This window comes from Mandrillus leucophaeus, unplaced genomic scaffold, assembly GCF_000951045.1.
Source record: "Mandrillus leucophaeus isolate KB7577 unplaced genomic scaffold, Mleu.le_1.0 Scaffold81, whole genome shotgun sequence".
Classification (NCBI taxonomy): domain Eukaryota; kingdom Metazoa; phylum Chordata; class Mammalia; order Primates; family Cercopithecidae; genus Mandrillus; species Mandrillus leucophaeus.
Window position 1 is genome coordinate 4,336,775 of NW_012108808.1, and position 14,003 is coordinate 4,350,777.

At 38.7% G+C, this 14,003-nt stretch overlaps 1 protein-coding gene across 2 annotated transcripts in view; it reads left to right on the plus strand.

The window, feature by feature from the left end:
- The window catches only part of PALLD (palladin, cytoskeletal associated protein), a 446,787-nt gene extending 443,982 nt beyond the window's left edge, over positions 1 to 2,805 (plus strand). For both annotated transcript variants that reach the window (XM_011967795.1, XM_011967796.1), the window contains one exon: positions 613 to 2,805. In XM_011967795.1, the coding sequence (XP_011823185.1) occupies positions 613 to 785 (173 nt within the window). In that variant the 3' untranslated portion in view covers positions 786 to 2,805. The remainder of the gene's footprint in view (positions 1 to 612) is intronic.
- Positions 2,806 to 14,003: the final 11,198 nt, after the last annotated feature.

Sequence of the window (14,003 nt, forward strand, 5' to 3'; positions counted from 1 at the left end):
TATGCATCCTAAATTTTAAATTTTTCCTATTGAATTTACAGTCTAGTACAATAAACATTATGTGATCCATTGACATAAAAAAAAAACTAGAAAAAATTAAGAATTTATTTCAGATTTTGCCTCTTCTTGAAATAACTTTGGTGAGGGTCATCAAAAAATGTGTGGCCTCAACCTTCCCTACTGTACAATTCCTTTCAGTTGATTGATTAGTGTTAAAGCATCCACATCCAGCAGAATTCCTAAGTGCTATAATTATTGAAGAAAAAATATTTTTTAAAAGGAGGGGGGGATAAGAATTAGGAAGCTTATCAGCTATTCCAAAGGATTCCCTGTGCTGCAGTGTTTACTTAAAAAAAAAAAAAGATAAACTACTCTTGACCTTTGTAATCTAGCTGCTTTATTCCCACTACCCTGTATAGACAGTAAATCTGCAACATTTGAATAAAATGCAACAGTGTTCCTAAATTTTCCATGTTTCTACCATGGATGTGTTCAGTTTTCACAGAGTATGTGCCTGGCATATATCTAGACATTCTGTATTTTTTTGAAATATCTAAAGGCTCTCCAAGTATATCTTAATTAAAAATCTTTATTTACTCTTTTTCTTTGTAGCCCAGTGGCATCAGCAGTCACAGAGCACCAAGCCAAAAAAAGTGCGGCCCTCAGCCAGTCGCTATGCAGCACTTTCGGACCAGGGACTAGACATCAAAGCAGCGTTCCAACCTGAAGCCAACCCATCTCACCTGACACTGAATACTGCCTTGGTAGAAAGTGAGGACCTGTAATCCGGCATTCTTGTTAAAGCTGAAACACTGAAACAGCCATTGCCTTGACCAACATATTCCTTTGTCACATTATGTAAAAGGCAGAAACATACCTTTGACTATAAGAAATAAAAAAAAAAACCACCAAAATAATATTTTTCTTACTTGATATACCAAACTTAGAGTTCAAGTAGATAATGTTAATATAAACATACACATTGCACAGAAAATTCACATTTACTGTCAATTTAAAACTTTGGAATTGCTTTGGTTAAAGTGATCTAAAATGCCAAAATACTAAAGGAAATCAATTATTCACAGGTAACTACAATTTGTATTATCTACAAGTGCCTTTAAACACAAGATATAGGTGCTGTGTAGCCTGATAGTGTGAAATGTTTAATGAGGCAGTTGTACCACAAAAAATACTACAATGATTCTGAAGCACAGTGTATTCAGACAGATAAGTGAACCAAGTGCAATATGTAAGGATGAAAAAAGAAGAAATGACAAAGAAATCCAAGTAAATGCCTTGTCTTTGAAAATGTTTTTATATTAAATCATAAGGAAGGAACTACTTGCCTTAAATTTTATTAATATCAAAAGAGTTTTCTAACAAGGTTAATACCTTAGTTCTTAACTTTTTTTTTTTCTTTATGTGTTGTGTTTTCATGCTACCTTGGTAGGAAACTTATTTACAAACCATATTAAAAGGCTAATTTAAATATAAATAATATAAAGTGCTCTGAATAAAGCAGAAATATATTACAGTTCATTCCACAAAAAGCATCCAAATGAGACCCAAATGACCAAGGCATACATAGTATTTGGAAGAATCAGAGGTTTGGAAGGAGTAGGAAGGAGAATGAAGGAAAATGCAACCAGCACAATTATAGTGTGTTCATTTAGATAAAAGTTAAAGGCGCAGGAGAGGTAGCAAAGGCCAGGCTTTTCTTTGGTTTTCTTCAAACATAAGTGAAAAAAGCACTGCCATTCACAAGTCAAGGAACCTAGGGCCAGCTGGAAGTGTGGAGCACATATGCTGAGGAGATTGCAGTGTGTCTGAAGTTTGTGTAGTAGTGGAAGATTTTAGGTATGTAGAGCAAGTTGAAAATGGATTGAGACTGCATGGTGGCATAAATGAGAAATTGCCTGTAGGATCTAGTCTACTTGAAGGAAGTGGAGACATAAGGAGAGACAAAAACAGGTTTGTGCCATAAAGTATTTTTTCGAAGGCACAAAGATGTGGTGAATGAAAATTATTAGTTCACTTCCCTGCTGCCATGAAACTGCCTTAAGAAGGTGCTGGATTCCAAGGTTTATAAAGGTATCTCGGTAAAGACTGCTTTTTGAATGCATATGATTTTGCATCAGCTAGACTGAGTTGATTCTGACCAGACTTGATGGTTTTAAGTCGGAACCAATAAATTTTAAAAGGAGAAAAAATAAGTTGACCTAGTAGTATAAAATATGAAGCTTTAATGGTACTTTGCTATGAAAAGAAAACACTGTATTCCTTACGCAAAACACATGTATCTTTCATTATTTATAATAAGTGGCCTCTCTTAGCTCAGTTACTCAATTCATACGTAGTATTTTTTAAAGTAATTTTATATCTGTGTACCACCACATGTATTTCATATTACTGTTTCACATGTACAGCTTTCTACTTCTTTGTAAGAACACCAACCAACCAAGGTTTAAGTGAGTAATAGGCTTGAGCACCGGGTGGCAGATGTTCTATGCAGTGTGGTTCAAGTTTCTTTAACCACACTTCAATGCATTGCTAATATGGAATTTAAGATACCATACACAGTCTCTCATGGACCTATCTCTATTGTAGAATTATGACTTATGTCTTACTTGCCAAATTGTTCTGAATGTGACTTTTTTTGCTGATTTGCTGGGTTTGGGATTAACTAGCATTATTTTGCCACCTTTATATTGTATTTATAAAAAAAAAAAAGTACTATCATACTACTTTGGATTGTTGTGCTGGTGTAATGTGGATTTAACATCAATAAATATTTGACAAATAATAGTTGCAGTTTTGTGAAGCAGAATATTCAGTTTTAGTTTTCTATTGCTGCCATAACAATTAGCATAAACTTTGATGTTTGAGGCTTCAGCATCACTCATTTATTACTCACAGTTCTGTAAATCAAGTTCAGGCAGGATGTAGCTGGGTTCTCTGTTCAGGATCTTATAAAGCTAAAGTCATTGTATCAGCTGGACTGTATTCTCATCTGGAGCTCAAGATCCTCTTCGAAATTCAAGTGGTTGTGATAGCTCTGTGCAAATGTAGAAGAAACGTCTCATTTAGTCCCTCAGCCAGGAGCTGTTCTCAGCTCCTAAAGACCATCTGTATTCCTTGCCATGTAGCCCACTCCATCTTCAGGGTTAGTAGTGAGAATCTCCTTCACCTCAGATCCCTCTCACACTTTCTCTTGCGTCAAAGGCCCAGTCCCTTTTAAATTATGTCAGGCCTATCCAGATCATCTCCCTTTCTTAAAGTCACCTGACTTGGGGAACCTTAATTACATCTGCAAATTCCTTCAAAGCAGCAGCTAGATTGCCATTTGATTGGATAACTGAGAGAAGGTTTGTATACACCAGATGGGGATATTGGGGGCCATCTTAGAATTCTGCCTGCCACAGCAGTGTACTGTAGGTATGCATGTAAATACATATGAGTGCCATGACATACAAGGATACATAAAATACAGCAAGATGATATAAATTAAAAGTGAGGGGAAAAAGGAAGAAAATAAGTATAAATAGAACAAGGAATGAGATTACACACACACCCATATTCATATATACATATAGCATTAAGATCTACATAGTTACAAAAGATGGAAAATATATTTGGGCCTAGGCTTTCCTACTACGGGAAAGAGAATGCTGGTCACTTATGTAATTCACAGCCTCCATAAGGTAAAAATATTTTATCTTTTACATAAGCAATATAATGGAGCTTTGAGGATACATTTGAATACATTTGAATTAGACTAAATTGTGTATTTCACATTGTCTTCTGTACCCCATGACTTGCTATGTAGTTTACAAGATTCATTATATATTTTAATGCTGAATTTGTCCTTGATTTCCCCTTTTATGAACGTGTAACATGTAACATGACAATCCCCTTGGATTATAGCTAGAATCTACTGTATCATCCTACTGTAAATTTAGTTGGACTCCTTTAAATTACAGAAATACAACTTCTATATTATGGTGGTAAGGAACTTGAGTATTGCAGTTGGCCAGCCAGGATTTGAATCCTAGCTATTTTGATCATGTGTGACCCATAAGCAGTTACTTTACCTCCCCAAGCCTCCGTTTCCTTATTTGGAAAATGGAGATTAAAACAGCACCCCTCTCTCTGTGCTGCTGTGAAGATTATATGGGATGATAATTTTGACATGGTACCTGGCACACAGTAAGAGCTCAATAAATTTCAGCTATTATTTTCGTTTAGTTGAAAACTAAAATTTCAATTACAAAATGTGCACACATCCAACAAAATTACACAGATGGTTAAAATTTGTGAACTTGGATGGAAAAAAAATTACCCCCTAGCTGAAATTTAGAATTTCCCTCAATTATGAATGTAGGCAACAAAACACAACAATATAAAATACCTGGGACTATCCTGGTAGCAATTATATTACAAATATTGAAATATCTTAAAATCCATCTAAATTCAGCATTACTTCAAAATTAAGGCAGTTGTTAGAGTTACCAATAGATGTTGTAATTTATAGGCATTTGTATTATAAATTTGTTTTTAATACTTTGATCATTACTTAAAAATAATTTTTTTCCTGTGTGTTTTATGCCTCATGAACATTAATTTTGAGAAGGGATCCAGATGATTTACTAGAGGGTCAAAAAGGCATATGGCACAAAAAAAATTAAGAACCAGGCCCCACAGAAACTTAAATATGTAGAAAAGGATAAAAAATTTGAGGAAAGCCTAATTTGCCATTACTAGAAGAAGGAACAAAACTGATTAATTCATACAATGAAATATTACTATTCAGAGTTAAAGGTGAAGAAATGGATTTATTTCTATTAGCATGGATAAATATGAAAAACAGCATTTGACAAGGAAGGGAAGTTACATAAGAGTGATGTCAGCAAGATGGCTGACTAGAGGTTCCTGGCATTCATCCCCCCAAGAAAGGACCAAGAAATGAACAAACAGTTAACATTCAACTGAAGTGTCAATGGAAGAGCACTGGAGTGCAGTGGGGGAGTGGAGAGGTACCATCGGTCACTGAAAGTCAAGGCAGCATGGAGACACCTTGTCTCTGCTGCCCCATGCCCCTGCACCCCCCAACCCTGACTGGCCTGGAGTCAAGAGAAGAAACTTTCCTTTGCTGGGAAAACGTAAGCAGAGCCCCATCGGCCCCCATTACCACTGCAAACACCTACAATCCTTAGTACAGGAGAATTCCACAAGCCCTGAACTGACTTTAGAGAGCCCCTGTGGATTTGCACAGCTGCATTCCTCTGGATTAGGAACATGAGATATGTACTCTCCATCCCTCAGGTGCCTGCTATGGGGCCCAGTAGCAAATACACCTCTCCAGCCCCATGGCTCTGTCATTCCACCAAGCCCACATGGGTGGCTGCAATGCCACAACGCTGGAGGCTCAGAACCTGGGCCCGGGACTGGCTGTGACTCTGGTCCTGCATAGCAGGAAAACCAACCATCACTGCCTGCACTTCCAGGCAGAGAAACAGTCTGGCAAATTCTCCCAAAGCATACATAACTACCCTTGAGCTGGCCAAACTGGGCCCCTGGTAGAACAACTACCAGCCTACCTCCTAACCCTGAGAAACAGCCCAATGCCCCCTACCTCCATGGACATGCCCCCAGGCCTACCCAGTGGACCTGTGCCCAGGCTAGGGCATGAGAAACAGTCCAGTAGGCCCAATCCCAGCATACATGTCCCTAGACGTTCCCAGCAGCCCTGTGCCCATGCCCAGGGCCTGAGAAACAGCTTGGGAGACTCACTTCCAGTGGACATACCCCTAAGCCAGCTGAGCACTCACATGACCATGCCCAGGGCCTAAGAAAGAGCCCCATTGGCTCAGCCCCTATGGACATACCCCCTGGCTGGCTGAGAGGCACACCACTGTCCCAAGTCCAAGAAACAGCCTACTTGGCCCACCTCTGGCAGACACACTCCCAGGCCAAATGAGCATGCCTGTATCCAGGGCCTGAGAAACATCCCTGTGGCCCCAGTCCCAGCAAGCAAGACCCCAAGTTGGTTAACACTGTGCACACACATGCCTCCAATTTGAGAAACAGTCCAGTGAGCCCACCCCAGCAAAAGTGCACCACCACTGCTACAAATCCTCACAGTCTAGACCACTGGGCACTTACAAACATCAGCAGAGTGGATTACAGCTGAAGAATCTGCACAGACACTACAGTACTGCATCCAACTAGAACCAAAGCCAACACACCCCACCTAACTGACACTCTAAGATCCACCAATACAAATAAGTCTTTCCCTACAAAACCTTTCATCAAATTGGAAGAGGTGACTGTTCTACCAGATGCGTAGAAGTCAACATCAAGGAACATATCAAACATGAAAAAACAAGAAGCCATGATACCTCCAAAAGAACACAATAATGCTCCAGTAACACACCCGAATCATAAGGAAATACATAAAATGCCATAAAAAGAATTGAAAATAATAATCTTAATGAATCTCAGTGAGGTAAAGAGAATATAGCTAAACAGTTCAATGAAATCAGGAAAATAATTCATGATTTGAATGAGAAATTCAACAAAGAGCATTAAAAACAACCGAACAGAAATCTTAGAGTTGAGGAATTCAATAAATAAAATAAAAAATGCAATCAAGAGCTTCAACAACAGATTAGACAAAGCAGGGGAAAGAATTTCTGAACTTGGAGGTAGGCCTTTTGAAATAACTCATGCAGACAAAAAAAAAAAAAAAGGAATAAAGAAAGCCTACAGAATGTATGGGACACTATTAAGCAGCCAAATATTTACGTTTTGGAACTCCAGATGGAGAAGAGAAGGAAAAAGGTATAAAAAACGGATTTAATGAAATCATAGCAAAAACTTCCCAAGTTTTGGGAAAGAGATGAACATCTAGATCTAAGAAGCTTAAAGTCCCCAAAGAGATTCAACCTAAACAGGTCATCGCTGAGGCATATTATAGTCAAATTATCAAAAGTCAAATACAAAGAAAGAATTCTAACAACAGCAAGAGAAAAATGTCAAGTCACGTATAAGGGAATACCCATTAGGCCAACAGCAGATATCTTAGCAGAATCCTTACGGGCCAGGAAAAAAAGAAAAAATATATTCAACGTACTAAAAGAAAAATATTGTCAGTAAAGCATATTGTTTTAATATTCTTTATTAAATATAAGCAAAGCTATTCCTCAGAAATGAAGGAAAATAAAGTCTTTTTCAGATAAGCAAAAACTAAGGGAAGACTAGATTAGCCTTACAAGAAACACTCAAGAGAGTTTTAGATCTGTTTTCATCACCACCATGATGAAAACAAATGAAATCATAAAATTCACTGGTAGAGGTGATACACAAAGAGAAAGAGAAAGAAATCAAACCTTATCACTACAGAAAACCACTAAGCCACAAAAATAAACAATAAGGAGGATTAAAGAGAAAGGAATATACAACCTGAAAACCATCAATAAAACAACAGGAGTAAATTCTCACCTAGCAATAAATAACCTTGAATGTAAACAAATTAAATTCCCCAATTAAAAGACATTGAATGAATAAAAAAACCATGCAACTATATGCTGCCAAATAAAAACTCACCTCACCTGTAAAAGACACATGAAGACTCAAAGTGAAGGATGGAAAAAAATAATCAATGCAAACAGAAACAAAAAGTGAGCAGGAGTAGCTATTCTAATATCAGATAATACAGGCTATTTAAGTAAAAAGTGATAGAGACAAAGAAGGGCATTATATAATAATAAAGGTATCAATTCAGCAAGAAGACATAACAATCGTAAATATACATGCCCAACACTGAAGCACCCAGATATATAAAGCAAATATTATTGGATCTAAAAGGAGAGATAGACCTCAGTAAAATAATAGTTGGGAACTTTAACGCTCCACTTTCAGCACTGGACAGATGATCTAGACAGAAAATCAAGAAACATTGGCTTAAACTGTACTACAGACTAAATGGACCTAACAGACACCTACAGAACATTTCACCCAACAGCAACAGAATACACATTCTTTTCATCAGCATATGGAACATTCTACAGGACTGACCATATATTAGGTCACAAAACAAGCTCAAAAACTTTTTAAACACTGAAATCATATCAAGTGTCTTATCTGACCACAATGGAATAAAACTGGCAATCAATTAACAAGAAGAATATTCAAAATTGTACAAATACATGGAAATTAAACAACATGCTCCTGACTGACCAATGGGTGATGGAAGAAATTAAGAAGGAAATTTTAAAATTCCTTGAAACAAATGAAAACAGAAACACAACATACCAAACTCTATGGGATACAGCAAAAGCACGATTAAGAGAAGTTTACAGCAATAAACGCCTATATCAAAAAAGTAAAAAGATTTCTAATAACTGAATGATTCATCTTAAGAATCTAGGAAAAAATTGGGCATAGTGGTGCACACCTATAGCCCCAGCTACTTGGAAGGCTCGGGCTGGATTGCTTTGAGGCCAGGAATTTGAGACTACAGCACACTGCAATTTAGCCTGTGAAAAGCCACTGCACCCCAGCCTGGGAAACATGGCAAGACCCAGTCTCCAAAACAAGTTTTAAAATAAACTAGAAAAGTTAAAAAAAAACAAAAACAAAAACAAAAGCAAGCCAAACCCAAAATTAGCAGAAGGAAATAGATAATACAGATTAGAGTAGAATTAAACAAAACTGAGATTTAAAAAATAAAAAACATGAACAAAAAGTTGGTTTTTTGAAAAGATAAACAAAATCAACTAGCCAATAGTTAGACTAAGAATACAGAGAGAAGACCCAAATAAACAAAATCAAAAACAAAAAAGGAGCTGTCACAACTGATAGTACAGAAACACACAGGATCATTAGGATCTATCATAAACAACCATATGTCAATAAATTTAAAAACGTAGAAGAAAGGGATAAATTCCTGGACACACACAAGCTACCAAGACTGAACCAAAAAGAAACAGCCTGAACAGATCAATAAAAAGTAATGATAACAAATCAGTAATAAAAAGCCTGCCAACAAGGAAAAAACCAGGACTGGATGACTTCTCAGCTAAATTCTACCAAATATTAAAAAAAAAAAAAACCTACCAATTCATCTTAAACTATTCCAAAAAATTGAAGAGAATTCTTCCAAACTTATTTTACAAGACCAGCATAATTTTGACACCAAAACCAGATAAGGACATAACAAAAAAACAAAACTACAGACCCTAATGAAACAAAACTACATATCCCTAATGAACATACATGCAAAAATCCTCAACATAATATTAGTAAATTCAATCTAACATCACATCAAAAAGATCATACACTGAAGATGGCCAAATAGGAACAGCTCCGTTCTGCAACTCCCAGCAAGATCAATGCAGAAGGCAGGTGATTCCTGCATTTCCAATCGAGGTACCCAGCTCATCTCATTGGGACTGGTTAGACAGTGGATGCAGCCCATGGAGGGTGTGCAGAAGCAGGGTGGGGCGTCGCCTCACCTGGGAAGCATAAGGGGTGGAGGAACTCCCTCCCCTAGCCAAGGGAAGCCGTGAAGGACTGTGCCATGAGGGACGGTGCATTGCACCCCAGATACCGCCCTTTTCCCATGGTTTTCGCACCCATAGACCAGAAGCCTGTGCCACCAGGGCCCTGGGTTTCAAGCACAAAACTGGGCAGCCGTTTGGCCAGACACTGAGCTAGTGGCAGGAGTTTCTATTCATATCCCAGTGACTCCTAGAACGCCAGCAAGACAGAATCGTTCACTCCCTGGAAAGGGGGCTGAAGCTAGGGAGCCAAGTGGTCTAGCTCAGTGGATCTCACAGCAAGCAAGTTAGGATCCACTGGCTTGAAATTCTCGTTGCCACCACAGCAGTCTGAAGTCGACCTGGGACACCCCAGCGTGGCGGGGGGAGGGGCGTCTGCCATTACTGAGGCTTGAGTAGGCAGTTATCTCCCCACAGCATAAAAAAAGCCGCCAGGAAATTTGAAATGGGTGGAGTCTACCACAGCTTGGCAGAGCCACTGTAGCCAGACTGCCTCTCTAGATCCCTCCTCTCTGGACAGGGAATCTCTGAAAGAAAGGCAGTAGCCCCAGTCAGAGGCTTATAGATAAAACTCCCATCTCCCTGAGACAGAGCACCTGGGGGAAGGGGCAGCTATGGGCGCAGCTTCAGCAGACTTAAACGTTCCTGCCTGCCAGCTCTGAAGAGAGCAGCAGATCTCGCAGCACAGCACTCAAGCTCTGCTAAGGGACAGACTGCCTCCTCAAGAGGGTCCCTGACCCCTATGCCTCCTGAGTGGGAGACACCTCCCAGCAGAGGTCGACAGACACTTCATACAGCACAGCTCCGCTGGCATTTGGTGGGTAATCCTCTGGGATGAGGCTTCTAGAGGAAAGAACAGGCAGCAATCTTTACTGTTCTGCAGCCTCCGCTGATGATACCCAGGTAAACAGGGTCTGGAGTGGACCTCCAGCAAACTCCAGCAGACCTGCAGCAGAAGGCCCTGACTGTTAGAAGGAAAACTAACAGAAGGGAATAGTTTCAACATCAACAAAAAGGATGTCCACACCAAAACCCCATTCAAAGGTCACCAACATCAAAGACCAAAGGTAGATAAACCCACGAAGATGTGGAGTAACCAGTGCAAAAAGGCTGAAAATTGCAAAAATGAGAATGCCTCTTCTCCTCCAAAGGATCACAACTCCTCACCAGCAAGGGAACAAAACTGGAGGGAGAATGAGTTTGATGAATTGACAGAAGTAGGCTTCACAAGGTGGGTAATAACAAACTCCTCCAAGCTGAAGGAGCATGTTCTAACCCAATGCAAGGAAGTTAAGAACCTTAAAAAAAAGTTAGACGAATTGGTAACTAGAATAACCAGTTCAGAGAAGAACATAAGTGACCTGATGGAGCTGAAAAACACAGCAGAAGAACTTCATGAAGCATACACAAGTATCAACAGCCAAAATCGATCAAGTGGAAGAAAGGATATCTGAGATTGAAGATCAACTTAAGGAAATAAAGCATGAAGACAAGATTAGAGAAAAAAGAATGAAAAGGAACGAATAAAGCCTCCAAGAATTATGGGACTATGTGAAAAGACCAAACCTATGTTTGAGTGGTGTACCTGAAAGTGACGGGGGGAATGGAACCAAGCTGGAAAACACTCTTCAGGATATTATCCAGGAGAACTTCTCCAACCTAGCAAGACAGGCCAACATTCAAATTCAGGAAATACAGAGAACAAAAACAAAGATACTCCTCGAGAAGAGCAACCCCGAGATACGTAATCATCAGATTCACCAAGGTTGAAACGAAGGAAAAAATGTTACGGGCAGCCAGAGAGAAAGATCATCCTTTGGAGGATCACAAAAGGTCAGGTTACCCACAAGGCGAAGCCCATCAGACTAACAGCAGATCTCTCTGCAGAAACCCTACAAGCCAGAAGAGAGTGGGGGCCAATATTCAACATTCTTAAAGAGAAGAATTTTCAACCCAGAATTTCATATCCAGCCAAACTAAGCTTCAAAAGCAAAGGAGAAATTAAATCCTTTACAGACAAGCAAATGCTGAGAGATTTTGTCACCACCAGGCCTGCCTTGCAAGAGCTCCTGAAGGAAGTACTAAACATGGAAAGGAACAATCGGTCCCAGCAACTGCAAAAACATGCCAAATTGTAAAGATCATCAACACTATGAAGAAACTGCATCAACTAACGGACAAAATAACCAGTTAGCATCATAACGACAGGGTCAAATTCATACATTACAATATTAACCTTAAACGTAAACGGGCTAAATGCCCCAATTAAAAGACATAGACTGGCAAATTGGATAAAGAATCAAGACCCATAGGTGTCCTATATTCAGGAGACCCATCTCACGTGCAAAGACACACATAGACTCAAAATAAAGGGATGGAGGAATATTTACCAAGCAAATAAAAAAGCAAAAAAAAAAAAAAAAAAAAAGCCTGTAGTTGCAATGCTAGTCTCTGATAAAACAGACTTTAAACCAACAAAGATCAAAAGAGACAAAGAAGGGCATTACATAATGGTAAAAGGATCAATGCAACAAGAAGAGCTAACTATCCTAAATATATATGCACCCAATACAGGAACATCCAGATTCATAAAGCAAGTTCTTAGAGACCTACAAAGAGACTTAGACTCCCACACAATAATAGTGGGAGACTTTAACACCACACTGTCAGTACTAGACAGATCAACGAGACAGAAAATTAACAAGGATATTCAGGACTTGAATTCATCTCCACACCAAGCAGACCTAATAGACATCTACAGAACTCTCCACCCCAAATCAACAGAATATACATTCTTCTTAGCACCACATCACAGTTACTCGAAAATTTACCACATAATTGGAAGTAAAACACTCCTAAGCAAATGCAAAAGAATGGAAATCATAACAGTCTCTCAGACCACAGTGCAATCAAATCAGAACTGAGGATTAAGAAACTCATTCAAAACCACACAACTACATAGAAAATGAACAACCTGCTACTGAATGACTACTGGGCAAATAACAAAATTAAGGCAGAAATAAATAAGTTCTTTGAAACCAATGAGAACAAAGACACAACACAACATACCAGAATATCTGGCACACAGCTAAAGCAGTGTTTAGAGGGAAATTTATAGCACTAAATGCCCACAAGAGAAAGCAGGAAAGATCTAAACTCAACACTCTTTTTAAAGTGTTCTTTAAAAGAACTGGAGAAGCAAGAGCAAACAAATTCAAAAGCTAGCAGAAGACAAGAAATAACTAAGATCAGAGCAGAACTGAAGGAGATAGAGACATGAAAAATCCTTCAAAAAAATCAATGAATTCATGACAAGATCAACAAAAATAGACCACTAGCCAGGCTACTAGAGAAGAAAAGAGAGAAGAATCAAATAAACGCAATAAAAAATGACAAAGGAGATATCACCACCGATCCCACAGAAATACAAACTACTGTCAGAGAATCCTATAAAAACCTCTATGCAAATAAACTAGTAAATCTAGAAGAAATGGATAAATTCCTGGATACATACACCCTCCCAAGACTAAACCAGGAAGAATAGACCAATAACAAGTTCTAAAATTGAGGCAGTAATTAATAGCCTACCAACCAAAAAAAGTCCAGGACTAGATGGATTCACAGCCGAATTCTACCAGAGGTACAAAGAGGAGCTGGTACCATTCCTTCTGAAACTATTCCAAATAATAGAAAAAAAAGGGAATCCTCCCTAACTCATTTTATGAGGCCAGCATCATCCTGATACCAAAACCTGATAGACAAAACAAAAAAAAAAAAGAAAGAAAGAAAATTTCAGGCCAATATCTCTGACGAACATCGATGCAAAAATCCTCAGTAAAATACTGGCAAACTGAATCCAGCAGCACATCAAAAAGCTTATCTACCACGATCAAGTCGGCTTCATCCCTGGGATGCAAGGCTGGTTCAACATACACAAATCAATAAATGTAATCCATCACATAAACAGAATCAGTGACAAAAACCACATGAATCTCTCAATAGATGCAAAAAAGGCCTTCGACAAAATTCAACACCCCTTCATGCAAAACACTCTCAATAAACTAGGTAGTGATAGAATGTATCTCAAAATAATGAGAGCTATTCATGACAAACCCACAGCCAATATCATACTGAATGGGCAAAAGCTGGAAGCATTCCCTTTGAAAACCGGCACAAGAAAGGGATGCCCTCTCTCACCACTCCAATTCAACACAGTATTGGAAGTTCTGGACAGGGCAATCAGGCAAGAGAAAGAAATAAATGGTATTCAAATAGGAAGAGAGGAAGTCAAATTGTCTCTGTTTGCAGATGACATGATTGTATATTTAGAAAACCCCATCATCTCAGCCCAAAATCTTCTTAAGCTGTAAGCAACTTCAGCAAAGTCTCAGGATACAAAATCAATGTGCAAAAATCACAAGCATTACTATACACCAATAATAG